The sequence below is a fragment of the Phycodurus eques genome, chromosome 18, assembly GCF_024500275.1.
Source record: "Phycodurus eques isolate BA_2022a chromosome 18, UOR_Pequ_1.1, whole genome shotgun sequence".
In the NCBI taxonomy this organism is placed as follows: Eukaryota; Metazoa; Chordata; class Actinopteri; order Syngnathiformes; family Syngnathidae; genus Phycodurus; species Phycodurus eques.
In genome coordinates, this window is record NC_084542.1 from 18,743,575 (window position 1) to 18,756,910 (window position 13,336).

Sequence of the window (13,336 nt, forward strand, 5' to 3'; positions counted from 1 at the left end):
TTTTTTGCACAATTTTTACATACCATATCACAATTACAAGCAATAACCCAATGTTAGTACAACATATTTCTTTTTGGAAATATTCCTCTATTTCTTACTATATTTAATTGATTCATTTAATTTTGTTATTTAAATATTTTTTTCTCATGATCTTTTTAATCATTCCAATTTGAATCCAGAAATACAAATTCATTATGCTCCAAAAATTTCCCAATATCAGATCCATACATTTTGTTCCTGACAACATATATTTCTCCTCTGGATAATTCATATGCAATGATATACATATACTATAACTGTAATAATATTATACAATTAAAAAAAACATTTGTTTGTAATGAAGAACGTTATTCCCAACTTTAGTGCCACCAGAATTCAACCATATTGTATTTTACATACAACATAATGTACAAGAGCCCACCAGACTGTTTTCTTCCATTTTCTATGAAGATTATTTTCATGTGTCTGGCAATTTATCCTATTTTTTTAGATCAATAAAATTGCAAGGTGGCTGCTAATTCCATCAATATGGAGGTCTTACATACAAGCATATTTGCTTTGAATAAAACTTGCTTAACTAAAACAAATAATCAAGTGACAAGGTTGGAAATTGTACTGAGTGACCCTGACGAAGAGGCAATGTTTGCGTGGCGTCTCCTCTAGGGGGCGATACGCATTTTGCGTCACTTTTGCGCCGAAGCGGAAGTGAGGTGCATCCGGCAAGATGGCGGACAACGTAGCGTCAGGTGAGTTGGGAAAGTGCGTAACCGGTGCTTTTGGTGACGTTTTTCGCGTGGTTCGCATGTTTTGAGGCCTGCGTCGATACACAGACCACCCGCGCTTATACAGCAAGTGTTGAAATATTTGAGCTTTGTCTCGTAGCGAAAGTAATTTCCCCCAAGCTAACGTTAGCGCGGATGCGAGAGATGTGTTTCGATTGGTTGCAGTGTTTCTTGCATCATTCCGTTTTGGGGATTTGTGTTCGTCCGCAAAATCACGACGTGGGGCATGATTTCGCTAGCTCACTAAATACGCATAAATAGCCAACCCTAGTCGAAAACAAGATGCTTCAATTCACTGAACGTGACTTGGGTTTAGCATTTCTTCGATGTCCTTGACGTCCATTTGAAGGTGGTCCAAAAGTAGCAGCGGCAAAATCCTCACATCACCAACTACATGTTAACAGTGAGGAAAACTGCTCGTAATACGAGAGACATTATCAAGTTCGACTTGGTAACGTCTAGCGCTTCCTTGGACTACTAGTATTGTGCGGATGTCAACTCGTGCACTGTTTTGCATCATTGGTGACGTGTTAGTTGTCCTACTAATAAGGCTGGGTAACATTAAAACCCCCGCATTTCGGATTCCTTAGGTTGCCATTCAGCTTATAAATTCGTTCCATTTTGATATAACTTTCCTCTTTGCAATTGGGGTCCAAATGAAAACTGGCTGGAACAGCTGACAAAAGACCTTCTCCCGCATCCTTTGCACACATTCACTGCTACTAACAAGTGTTTTTGTCTTTGTTTTATTGTATTACTCTATATATATTTCACTTCAAGTCGCCAATCTGGGACCTCGGGTCTCGAGTTCTGTGCCGTATCGTGTGTGTTGATGTGACAATGTTTGAATCATATTTGTGTCTATTTCTGTTGAGAATCCAAAGTCACCTCAAAAGTCAAAAAGTTGAAGCGTTGGCTCTACGCTGCTGCTTTGGTGGCGTGGGAAAAAGCATTACTCGTCAGACAGTCATTCTACTAGTGCGCCTAATTGGCTTACTAGCGAGGACAAAGAGTGCACTAAGTACATACACCTTAAGCTGGCTATCGAGCATATTGAATAAATGCTCAAATGTCTTCCCATATAAGCGCGATGAGTGTAACCTACGTGTAAAGTCATCTTTTCATGCTGAATCTCAACCTGGTGGAATTGCAGATGAAAGCGACAAGAAAGCCAATATCGAGCGCTCAAAGGCCAGTAGCTTTCTCTCTCTTTTTGAAGTGTTTGCAACAAATGTAGTTCATGACCCGCCGTGTATTTGGACGCACAGAGCGAAGGCAAAGAGCTGGGCAAAGAGGAGAAGCAGCGGCTGAGGAAAGAGAAGAAGCAGCAGAAGAAAAACAAAGAAAAAAAAGATGAGGCCGCCGAGCCCGACGGCGCTTCTGCCGTGCCGCCGCCGCCGGCTTCGCAGAGAGGTCGACTTCCTTTTCCCTCTTTTTAGTGCTGCGTTTTACATTTTGGATGGTCTTATTTGACTTTTGGGGTTGGAATTGTTATGATTCTTTTTTTTTTTTAGCTCCTTCCTCAGTGCCCGGCGCCGACGCGCCACCGGACAAGCCGGCCAAGAGCAAGGTGGAGCTGAAAGCGGAGAGGAGACCTCGCCGCGACTCCGACAGGACCTCCAAACAGAGCAAAAAGCGCGACGCCGGTCAGCAGCAGGCCGCCGCGTCCGCCGCCAAACCCAAAGTGCCGCCCGGCGAGCTGCAGCCTGGTAACCACGCGTCGGGGAAATGACAAGTCGTGTATTTTGGAGGTGCTCACGGCTACGTTGCGGTCATAGTGGTGAAGAGGCTTCCCGAACACGTCCAAGTGGACGACCCTGATGTGGTCAAGAAGCTGGCTAAGAAGCTGGAAAGACAACAGGTACCTTGTTCTAAAGCAAAACAAACAGTACGCACGACGACAAGAGTCTTAGTTTGACCTTAGCGAGCCTAGTCGAAAAAAACAAGTATACAGTCGAGCCCCGTTTGTCGCGGGGGGATACGTTCCAGAACTTCCTGCAATACGTCCAAATCTGCCACGTAGAGAGACCGCTTCGCCGCTCTTGGGCAGAAATCTCACATTTCCAAATGTGCTCAATGTCATACTTTTTCACAAATTGATACTAGTGCTCTGTCGTCACGCCGTCTGTTAATTGAACGCGTTGTTAAGTCATTTCAAGTGTGAAAAATAGCTGGAGAACAAATCGCTGAGTCTCTTGGACACTTGAACTACATTATGTCGCCTCGAGATTGAATGTCTGCATGTTTTTTAGACAATAATGAGTGAAAAAAGTTCCGTTCGATACATTTCTTGCCAAAATCTGATGGCCGTCATGCTTCGGTTCAGAAGAAACCGGTCAGCCACAAAGGTAAGTTGCGTGCCGATGCATTTTGGTGGGCCTGTCAAACCCTTTGAGACTTTTTCGTGATTGAGGGCTGTACAAATGTCAGCTCATCGTCTTGGGCGAGAGAAGTTGGGTCCACCCCGGACTGGTTGCCAGCCGATCGCGGGCGCCGTACAGTTCAGAAAGCCGACTTTTGACATTGACAGATGTGCGCCATTTTGAGTCTTGTCAAGTTTTTGGAATGCTGGAGGAAGTGCATGCAAATGGGGTTGAGATTGGAACCCACAACCTCAGAACTGTGAGGCAGATGTGCTGCAAACCTCCCCTTCAGTTGAATGCAACATTTGATTCTTTCTTTCTTACCTTGTGGAACACTCAAACCAGAGTTTTTTTTTTTAAGCACGTTTGCACGTCAGCAGGAATTCCGATTTTTTTGCATTAGCCAACTTTTCTTTGTTTTTGTGTGTTTAGCTTTTCAGAGTTTGATATGCTCGCTTAACTCCACCAGTCTGCACGTATGATCCCCGTTGGTTGCAAAAAATGGCCGCCGGTTTTATTTGTGGGAGATGGCTCCTGCCTGGCGCTTTGTCGGGCGCTTGCCAGCCTCTAAACGCCTTTCGCATAGATGGAAAGCAAGAGATTGGTGAAAAGAAGCCTTTGTATGCACGTGCGGACGGAACAAACCCAAAAGAAATTTCAGTCGGTCAAACAATGGATGAGCAGCTTGTGACGGTCCTTTCTTTCAGACACCAGAGCACGATCCTCCCGAAAAGGTACAAGGTGGCGCTTCTGCTTCTTTTTCTGATTCTTGTGATTCCAAGGCGGAGCTGTTTGCCGTGCTGCTCCTGGACCGAAATGATCCGCGTTCGAGGCAAACGCGCCCGTCGGTGCGCTTGCTTTCGCTGTGCGTGTCGTTGACTTTTGAAGAATTTGCTGTGTTTTACTGTGTGCCTTTTTTTTTTTTTTTTTTTTTTTTTTTTTCTTTTTTGCTTTTTGCTCCTCGACGCGATGACGGTCAGCAGTAACGGGCGAAGCCGCTGCGCTTTGCTTTCAGATCCCGCTTCGGTCAGACTACGGCTACAAGGTCAGCCTTTTCTCACACCTGCACCAGTACAGTCGCAAAGCGCCGCTGACGCAGCAAGTCGGGTAAGCCGCACTCCAAACATACGCCGCGTTTCCAAGTCTCGTATGACGTCAGGCGCGATGCCGCTTTTCTACTTTAGCGTAGCCACTTGACTTCCGATGTTCCGCCGGGTCTTAAAAGTGACGGTCGTAGCAGTCGAATGTGCGTCTGTGATTTTCTCCCTCGGTAGCATCCCGTCGTCGGTCATCCATCCGGCTATCGTTCGACTGGGCCTCAAGTATTCGCAGGGCATCGTGGCGGGATCCAACGCGCGCTCCGTGGCACTGCTGCACGCCTTCAAACAGGTGATGTGTCGTATTCGGATCTTGTCAGTAAAGAAAGCAACACGACAACTCGGTGTGTTTGTTCATGCTGCATCCAATCAGGTCATAAGGGACTACGCCACGCCACCAAATGAAGAGCTCGCGAGAGACTTAGTCAACAAATTGAAACCTTACATCAGGTAAAAACTTTCAAGGTGATTTCTTTTAGTTAATAATTGTCGTATTCCATCTATAAGAGGTGACTTTTGGCTTTTCGTTGGTGTGTGTGTGTGTGTTTTTTTTTTTTTTTTTTTTTTTTATAAACATCAACTTTTAGTGAGCATCCACATATCAAAGATGGGATCCATTTTTTTGTTTGTTTCGGTTTTTCATGCTCAGTCCCATTGACGATGTAGAAAAAGAAATTCCCCCAATCTGGTATTTTATTCATTATATTAGATTGATTGAAATAATCATACACTATTTTATTATTATATTATGTTATTTATACTATATTAATGACTTTTTTTTCTTCAAAGAATGTTTTTAATTTATATATTTCTGCTTGTAATATGAAGTACATCAGAATCCTCACATTGAAAATAAAAACAAATGTAGAAAAATAAAATGGAAATGTTATGTTATATTATCTGTGTTTTTGTATATTTTTTATATAAAGTTAGTTGTTTCAAATATTTTAAAAATCTCCCTTTTTCTGCAGTTTCTTGAACCAATGTCGCCCCCTGTCGGCCAGCATGGGCAATGCAATCAAATACCTCAAGAAGGAGATCTCCAACATTCCGAGCCACACCAAGGAAGACGAGGTGATGGTCGTCATGAGCCGCATTTCTTCAAATGGTGGTCAGCATTCAAATAGATGGCGCAATTAGGGCACGTCGCTGGGCACATCGTCCACTTCAGAAAAAAATGGCCGGGGACTTAAATACTATAGATAGGCCCACAGTGAACCCGTTTATCCAGAACCACCCACGAGAGGTGAAAAACTGCGACATAGAAAGACATTACAACTTTGGGGGGGGGGATATAATTTTACCCTCCCACACACTTTAAAATTGACACACAAAAAATCAGCAAGATAGCTGAGGTGCGACCGGTGAACCATGATCTAGATATATGAAAATATTTTTTTCCTGTGAATTTACCAACATGGTGGTATTCTTCGCAGGCGAAGAGCAAACTGCTGAGCTGCATCGACTGCTACATTAACGAAAAGATCGTCTTGGCGGCCAAAGCCGTCGCCGAAATCGCCATCGAAAAGATCAGCGACGGCGACGTCATTCTCGTCTACGGATGGTAAGATGGAAGCGGGCGGGACGTCCCGGCCGCTCGGTCGTCTCACTTCCTTTTTCCCCTCGTAGCTCGTCGCTGGTCAACCACATCCTTTACGAGGCCTTCGACGTGGGCCGCAAGTTCCGCGTGATCGTGGCGGACGGCCGGCCGAGGCTGGAGGGCCGCGAGACCCTGCGGCGGCTGGTCCAGCGGGGCATCGGCTGCACCTACGTCCTCATCTCCGTCGTCTCCTACATTCTACCCGAGGTGAGCGACGCACACACAAAGGTTTGAATGACTTGAGATATTTTCGAGTTGACCCTTAAAGCTTCTTCTTTATACTCGGCGAGTTTGGAAAATGTACTGCAGTTCTCCTCCGAGTCGGGGGTGTCGCTACGGCTGGTATTGGCTCGGACGCCACAGGGTGGAGTTTCCTCTGCATTTTTTGGGCCATTTCCGGTAGCCCTTTTTACTTTTCTTTCCGTATCGAGGAACAAAGCGACAACACTGGCGACCGCGGAACAGTGTCTGCTAGAACAAATGGACCTAGATGACCAGATGCTGCGTTTAATTATGCTGCAAAAGCCATCGAGAAGGCGGCGGCGGAGATGTATTCAGAACCGAGGGGCACGCCGAGTACGTCATCTCAGCATGTGACTACAACGGACCAATCACGAGAGATGATCTCACGCGCAGCAACAATTTTTGCCGTGTGCGCGTCAAGTGACGCAGAGCGGCCGCGCGGGGCAATTCGTCGGTCACGTGTTGCAATGCGGGCGTCCTCGGCCGCGGGAGTATAAAGAGGCCTTAAGGTGACCATGGCCGAGTCAACGTCGTCCTCCGTTGCACTGGCCCCACCCCCGTCTCGTTCACCCAATCACATTCCGATAGCTTCGTGGCCTCGCAGACAGCCGGAAACTGTAATAGCAATCCTAACAACTGCAGGGTCGCTACTCGTTGCGGTGCATCGTCGCTGTCGGGGGACAAAACCGATATGGTCAATTTCAGATTTTCTCACAAATGGATATTATTGGTGCAAACCCACGTCTTTTATTTTTGACACATTATTAGCAAATTCCAAGTGTTGAAAATAGCGTGAGAACAAACCTATAAACTCTCAACGTTCTGAGAAGGGTTGTAAAACTGCGCCTCTGCTGGAGCTGTGCAGCATTCTGTCGCTTCAAGATTGAGCATCTGACTGCTTTTTAGACAATCAAAAGTGAAAATAGGTACTTTTGCGTGAGCCTGTTTTGTTAAAAATTCATCGCTTAAGTTGGAAAATGTGCAAAATAAGTTTCATTCAAAAAACGGATCACCGTGATGCTCGGGCGCAGAAGGAAGTTGTCAGCCACGAAGGTAAGTGTGTGGAGTTTCGTTTCCGCCGACTAAGTCAGCTCATCGTTTTATTTATTGCGTCATGACAAGAATTTGGGAAGATGATGTAACTCTAGTTGCTTGCTTTTGAAGTATTTTTTATGGCTTTTTGTTTTGCTGGCTCGAACGCAGTGTCTACCTTTTGAATCAATGAAACTGTCAAAAATGACTACTAAATTAGCGATGGAAGATGATTTTGGGGTTGTGCTTGTGTTGGCGCACAGCGGTATATTGATAGCAATGCGAGGTATAATACCAACTTGAACGTTGCGGCGTTTGAGAACTTTTGCTGAAAAGTCAAGATTACGGCGATGGACGCACACAGACTGTGGGGCGTGACTTTGTTTGTGCGTACTGTAGGTGTCAAAAGTGTTGTTGGGTGCCCATGCGCTGCTCGCCAACGGTTACATGATGTCCCGAGTGGGCACGTCCCAAATCGCCCTGGTGGCCAAAGCCTTCAACGTGCCCGTGCTGGTGTGCTGCGAGACGTACAAGTTCTGCGAGAGGGTGCAGACGGACTCTTTTGTGTCAAACGAGCTCGGTAAGTAAAACCGGATCACAGACGAAAGTCTCATTTTCAAGATTAAAAAAATGCATTCGATTTTTTTCCATTGGGCGGCCTCACCCTGCGATGTATTTGCAGACGATCCCGACAACCTGATGGTGACGCGGAAGGGCAAGACGCAGCTGGCGCGCTGGCAGGAGGTGCGCTCGCTGGGCCTGCTCAACCTGGTGTACGACGTGACGCCGCCCGACTTCGTGGACGCCGTCATCACCGAGCTGGGCATGATCCCGTGCACGTCGGTGCCCGTCGTGCTGCGCGTTAAATGCGTCGACCAGTGAACCCGATCGCGCTTTGAGCATGCAATAAATAAATACATATAACAAATATATGAAGAATACCACTTTTAAACTGACTTGATGGTTTTTTGTTTTTGTTTATGATTAGGGCCTTCTTGGAACGGTTCAAATGAATGACTTCTTCTCCAAGCGCTAGTTGCAAATGTACCAATTTGTAGTCTTTGCTCTGGCCAAAGCCATGTCTAATATTAAAGTATATTACCAGCTTGAGGTTAGGGAACTATGTCGAAGTGAGGCGTTTCAATGACGCCTGGGTCAGACTACAAGACAAATGCGGTCCCTTCCGATGGCACTACCTCAGACTACTGCCGTAAAATTCTGCCGAGTGTCGGTCAGAACACTGGCAAGGCTACGCGACAAAGTAAACCCTCGTTTATTGCGCGGGTTACGTTCCGGGAACCCCTCCAACCCCGAGCCACAGTCAGTTTTATGAGATAAATTCACAAATACCAACCTTAGCCCGACAAATAGCTAATGCACACACTCGTAACAATATCTCAGGAACAAATGCAAGTAAAGAGTAACGTTTAACTTGATTTTCTAACACTGTAGTTGAACTTATTCTGGGTTCCCATAATTCTTTTTGCTGACTACATTGCCAGGACTGTCAGTGTGAGAAACGGTACAAACGGTTAATGCAGGAAATCGCCTTTGTACACAATGTCCGCATGGGCTATTGTTCACGTCATGCAAGCAGGGCACGCCCAATTGTTGTAGACAAATAAAATACTTTCACCTCTCTAAAGTGCAGTTTCACCTAACTTACACAGTTCTATAGTGATGTAAATAATTGCTTGCTACTTTGCCGATTTCATTTACTGTGGGCATTCTATTGAACGTCCAGCGATAAACGACGGTTGTCTGTATACGCCCTACGATTGGCCGGCCAACGGTCCGGGGGCGTACCGTGCCCCGCCCCCAGTTGACCCGCGACCTTCTTGAAGACCAGCGCTAAACGTACTCGAAATACACGTTGTACATGAAGAGAAGAGGAAACGTCCAAGCACGTCATCGACTTTTGAAAGCTTTTTGTAAATGTTGACCCTGAACGCCACACGCGACGGTCGTGTTTACGTAAAAGCTAACTAAACAGCTTCACAATACGCCGCTGCCTTGACTTACACGTTGAACTCCTTCCGTGGCCATGCTCGATTTAGTCGTGCCAAATCACTTTTGAAATGCCATTCGGTAGCACGGTGGGCGACCGGTTAGCACATCTGCCTCCCAGTTGTGAGGTTGCGGGTTCAAATCTGGCCTCGCCTGTGTGGAGTTTGCATGTTCTCCCCGTGCCTGCGTGGCTTTTCTTCGGGTACTGCGCTTTCCTCCCACATCCCCAAAACATGCATGATAGGTACATTGAAGACTCTACGGTTGGCCGGGATAGGCGCCAGCACGGCCGCGACCCGCGTGAGGAGGAGAAGTGCTATGGAAAATGGATGGATGGAATGCCATTCAGCCGTTCCAACCCCCTAAAACACTACCAGCTTGTTTTGTTTGGTGGTTTTAATCAAAATTGCACTGCACTGACGTCATCAAAGACAAAGTCAAATGAACTTTTCCCTGAAAGTGTCATTACTAACATGTTTTTTTGCTGAGTCGCTTCATTTTGAGGATCTGGCGATAGCGAGTCCCGATTCGACACGTTGGCAGGAAGACCCAAAAAAAAAGAGCACATCCAAATTGTCTCAAGTGTTTTCATTATTATTTATTTTTTCAAATTATCCCAACATAATAATAGTTGTGTATATGGCAACAAGTCTAGTGCAGCAGTAGGTAAATACAATCTTTTTATAGCCAAAAAGTGGTGCAGTAATGCCGACAAATAGATGCGGGATGCTGTTTTGTCAACGTAACACGAGGCAACGCGTGCTCTCATTTTTCATTCCTGTACGAACGAATCAGCGCTGCTGTCAACTGGCCTTTAAAAGTGAGAAGCAACTTGAATAAGCAAAAAGCATTTTGGGGGAATCCCGACGTGCTTTTCTGCCTCTCGTCTTTTTCACACCAGCGCAAACCCAAATTTCCTGAATACTATATACTAAGCGATTGCTGTTCCATTTGTAACTCAGATTATTTTGACCTATGAAAAGATGACGCAGTCATACGTCAAGGTAGCACTGCACAAAAAGATTTTGATGGCGAAAACAAAGCATTGTCATTGTCATGCAGACCTTTTCCCTCTTGGTAAAGCAACATTTTGAGACAGAGCTGGGTCACTATGTTTAAAAAATAAATACAATTTACACAAACCATATTCAGAGGTCAGATGCATTTTTCAAATATTGCGAGATGACAGTAATACTAAAAAACCAGCTAAGAATCGCTCCCGTATCAGGATAGGGACTTCCCTTTTCGCTCGCTCAGTAGATGAATGCACATACAACTAATCATGGTCTGAGCCTATAACGACTTGGCCTTTCGCCTCTGGGTGAGCCACAGCAGGAGGGAAAGCACAAATGTCGAGGCTCCCAGAGGTCCCAACACCTGGAGGGCTGGGAACTGCCCCTGTTGGCGACAATATGGACAAACGCCTTATTGAAAAAGAAAAGAAGGTCGAACATATGAAAGACTGAGAAAGGAACAGACCTCCCGCAGACACTTGTACCCGTGGTAGTTGTCGGCGCAGCTGCACTCGAAGAAGCCGGGCCCGTACGGACCGCACTGGGCGTACTCCGGACAGTTCGCAGCTGCCGACGGAGATCTCTATCGATTGTCGTATTTATTCAAAAGAGGTTTGGATTGTGTCAACTTACGCGTCTTCCCAGGCTGGTTGCACGTGTTCCTCTGGCCTTTGCAAAGGCGCTTTCCCTCCTTTAGCTCCACCTTTTCCCAAGAAGAATTCCCGCCCGGGCAGGCCATGTCTGCAGGCAAAATCCTGAAACACGAAGTCACATTTTTTTGTATTTAAAATAAAATACCTAGTTTAAAATAAATAAATAAATACACTGTTGTACTTACAAGTGACTTAACTTGCTAAATCCTTGAAATGCTGTGTCACTCATGTTGAAAATTGAGTTTATTGACAGATCGCTGCAAAAATATTTACATATAAGGAACGCGTGAAACGAGTCCATGTTGTGTCAGGAATGAAAAAATGGGACTCGTGCGTACATGATGAAAGCAGCTGACGCTTCCTGCAGATTGTCCACGTGAGTTAAGGAACAATTGGACAAATCCAGCCTAAACACAACACATTACGTTCCTAAATGCATGTCATAACGCAATCATAGTTGAAATTCAGCATATACAACTTGGATGTTAATTACATAACAACGATGAAGTCATTAAACGACATCACGTATTTACACAGGGAAAAGTGTAATCGTCATATTTTCCACAGTCACGAAAGCGTCCTTCACTGTCCGACCGGAGGATGCGTTCGCCGTCGCTCAACGAAGGCAAATGAAGAAAAACGTCCATCCGTTTTCGGAGCCGCTTCTCCTCACGCGGGTCGCGGGCTGCTGGAGCCTATCCCAGCTATCTTCGGGCGGGAGGCGGGGTACACCCTGAACCGGTCGCCAGCCAATCGCAGGGCACATACAAACAAACAACCATTCGCACTCACATTCACGCCTTTTTTTTCACGCAATTTAGAGTCTCCAATTAATGCATGTTTTCGGGACGTGGGAGGAAACCCGGAGAAAAGCCACGCAGGCGCGGGGAGAACATGCAAACGCCACACAGGCGTTTGCATGCGGATTTGAACCCCGGTCCTCAGAACTGTGAGGCAGACGCTCTAACCAGTCGTCCACCGTGCCGCCTGAAGAAAAACGTGCACATCAAAATGTGTAGTAATGCCTGATTGCATAATGAAGTCAAATGTAAACAAACAGTTTATGCATTGTGATTAATTCATTGTGACTCCTGGATACAGTCGTGCAGACACAAAGGAATAGAATAAAGACGATATGCCCGTGAGTATTGTTATATTGTCTGTTTACATGTGTTCGTGCGATGTTTGTGATCAAATATCCGCTCCTTAAAGTGTTAGAACACCGCCAAATAGATGCTATTCGTTAGTCTGTCTATGGCGTTCCCCTTTACGTGTTAGCAGGAAGCTAGCGGAAGGCAAAGTTGTGGGTTTGTTTTAGCTACACAATGTGCAATTCCCTTTGTTTTATGTTTAGTTTGAACTGGGAGCGGCATTAAATCGCTTGATGCAGATTTTTTGAAATTCGCAATCTGTCAAACTGCTGCTTGCGCTACATTGAGTTTACTGCCACATACCGTGGTCGCATGTAAAATGTCTACTCGTAGGTCAAGGCGAAAACTCAGCTGAACGATGGCTCGTCGACTCGTAGGTCGGATCGCTCAGCCAATGCTGTAATCGTCGTATTTCCCACAGTGATGAACGTGCCATTAGCAGGTGGCTGCTCAGTTAAAATGATTGAAGGGTTCCGAAACAGAAGGCATTCGTAGTAGCAAAAGTGTAATCGTCGCATTTCACACAGTCCCGAATAATAAAACACCATATTTATTTACACTGGGCGTCGTAGCGCGACATTGGCAGGCCTACCCGATGATGCGTTCACGGCCGCTCGTTTCATTCCCCAGGCAGCAGCGTCCGGCGACCCGACCCGCGAACGACGAGCAAAACTCACCCACCGCGGAGCCATTCAGCACCGCCCCGCTGCATTGTTGACATACCTGAGAACATTACCCATCATTACTGGAGGATATAGCAATGGTTTGGGGCTTCTGTGTTATTAAGAAACACCAAAACAAGAGCTTATCAATCATGCGCGTATCGAAAGCGCCTAGTATAGGTTTGTAATCGCTATTACTCCGTTTTAACGGCCAATACTAATAGCATAATAAACAAAATAACGATTTTGGTTGATACCTGCTGCTCGTTTTGTTGGCGGCTGCGGTAAATACACAAATAAAGGATGAAAACAAACAGCGCAGGGTTCAGCTGGTTATGCCCAGTTTTCATTTTTCTTAACCAACTGAGGTCACGTGACTTACAGTAGCAAACACGTGACTTGAAGCTTCCCAAACGCTAACTTTATGAAATATAGTTATATATCTACTTTAAGTGTCCGTGTTAGACTTGACCTGTAAAGCAAAATATACAACAATAATAATAATAATAATAATAATAATAATAATAGTACAAAACATTGTTTTTTTTAACCGTACACCTATGTGCCGCCTTCTCCCGCTGTCAATTTGGGTCGCACCAGACAAACATGGGGCGATTCGAGGACACTTAAAGCAATTGGTTTAGATTAACCGAAGTAAATACAGCTAATATATAACTATTACAAGTTAGATTCAACCTAAGTGGCGATACAAGAGGAAGATACGCCGTTTTCT

General features: G+C 45.5%; 2 protein-coding genes across 3 annotated transcripts; one reads left to right on the forward strand and one right to left on the reverse strand.

Annotated features, from left to right (window-relative positions):
- Positions 1–698: 698 nt before the first annotated feature.
- On the forward strand, positions 699–8,058 carry eif2b4 (eukaryotic translation initiation factor 2B, subunit 4 delta). 2 transcript variants are annotated; one of them, XM_061703800.1, is made up of 13 exons: positions 699–746; positions 1,936–1,973; positions 2,051–2,195; positions 2,297–2,491; positions 2,561–2,643; positions 4,161–4,252; positions 4,420–4,534; positions 4,616–4,692; positions 5,214–5,316; positions 5,679–5,806; positions 5,872–6,049; positions 7,517–7,697; positions 7,800–8,058. In XM_061703800.1, exons 1-13 carry the CDS (start codon positions 725–727, stop codon positions 7,997–7,999), a joined length of 1,557 nt encoding a protein of 518 aa, XP_061559784.1. In that variant the 5' UTR covers positions 699–724; the 3' UTR covers positions 8,000–8,058. The 2 variants fall into 2 exon arrangements, with proteins under 2 accessions (XP_061559784.1, XP_061559783.1); XM_061703799.1 differs by lacking the exon at positions 699–746 and adding an exon at positions 753–1,803.
- A 1,733-nt stretch (positions 8,059–9,791) lies between these two features.
- atraid (all-trans retinoic acid-induced differentiation factor) lies at positions 9,792–13,273 on the reverse strand. The gene is made up of 7 exons (XM_061703804.1): positions 12,861–13,273; positions 12,534–12,664; positions 11,129–11,197; positions 10,976–11,047; positions 10,771–10,892; positions 10,604–10,704; positions 9,792–10,522 (listed from the first exon to the last, which is right to left on the reverse strand). Exons 1-7 carry the CDS (start codon positions 12,951–12,953, stop codon positions 10,418–10,420), a joined length of 693 nt encoding a protein of 230 aa, XP_061559788.1. The 5' UTR covers positions 12,954–13,273; the 3' UTR covers positions 9,792–10,417.
- Positions 13,274–13,336: the final 63 nt, after the last annotated feature.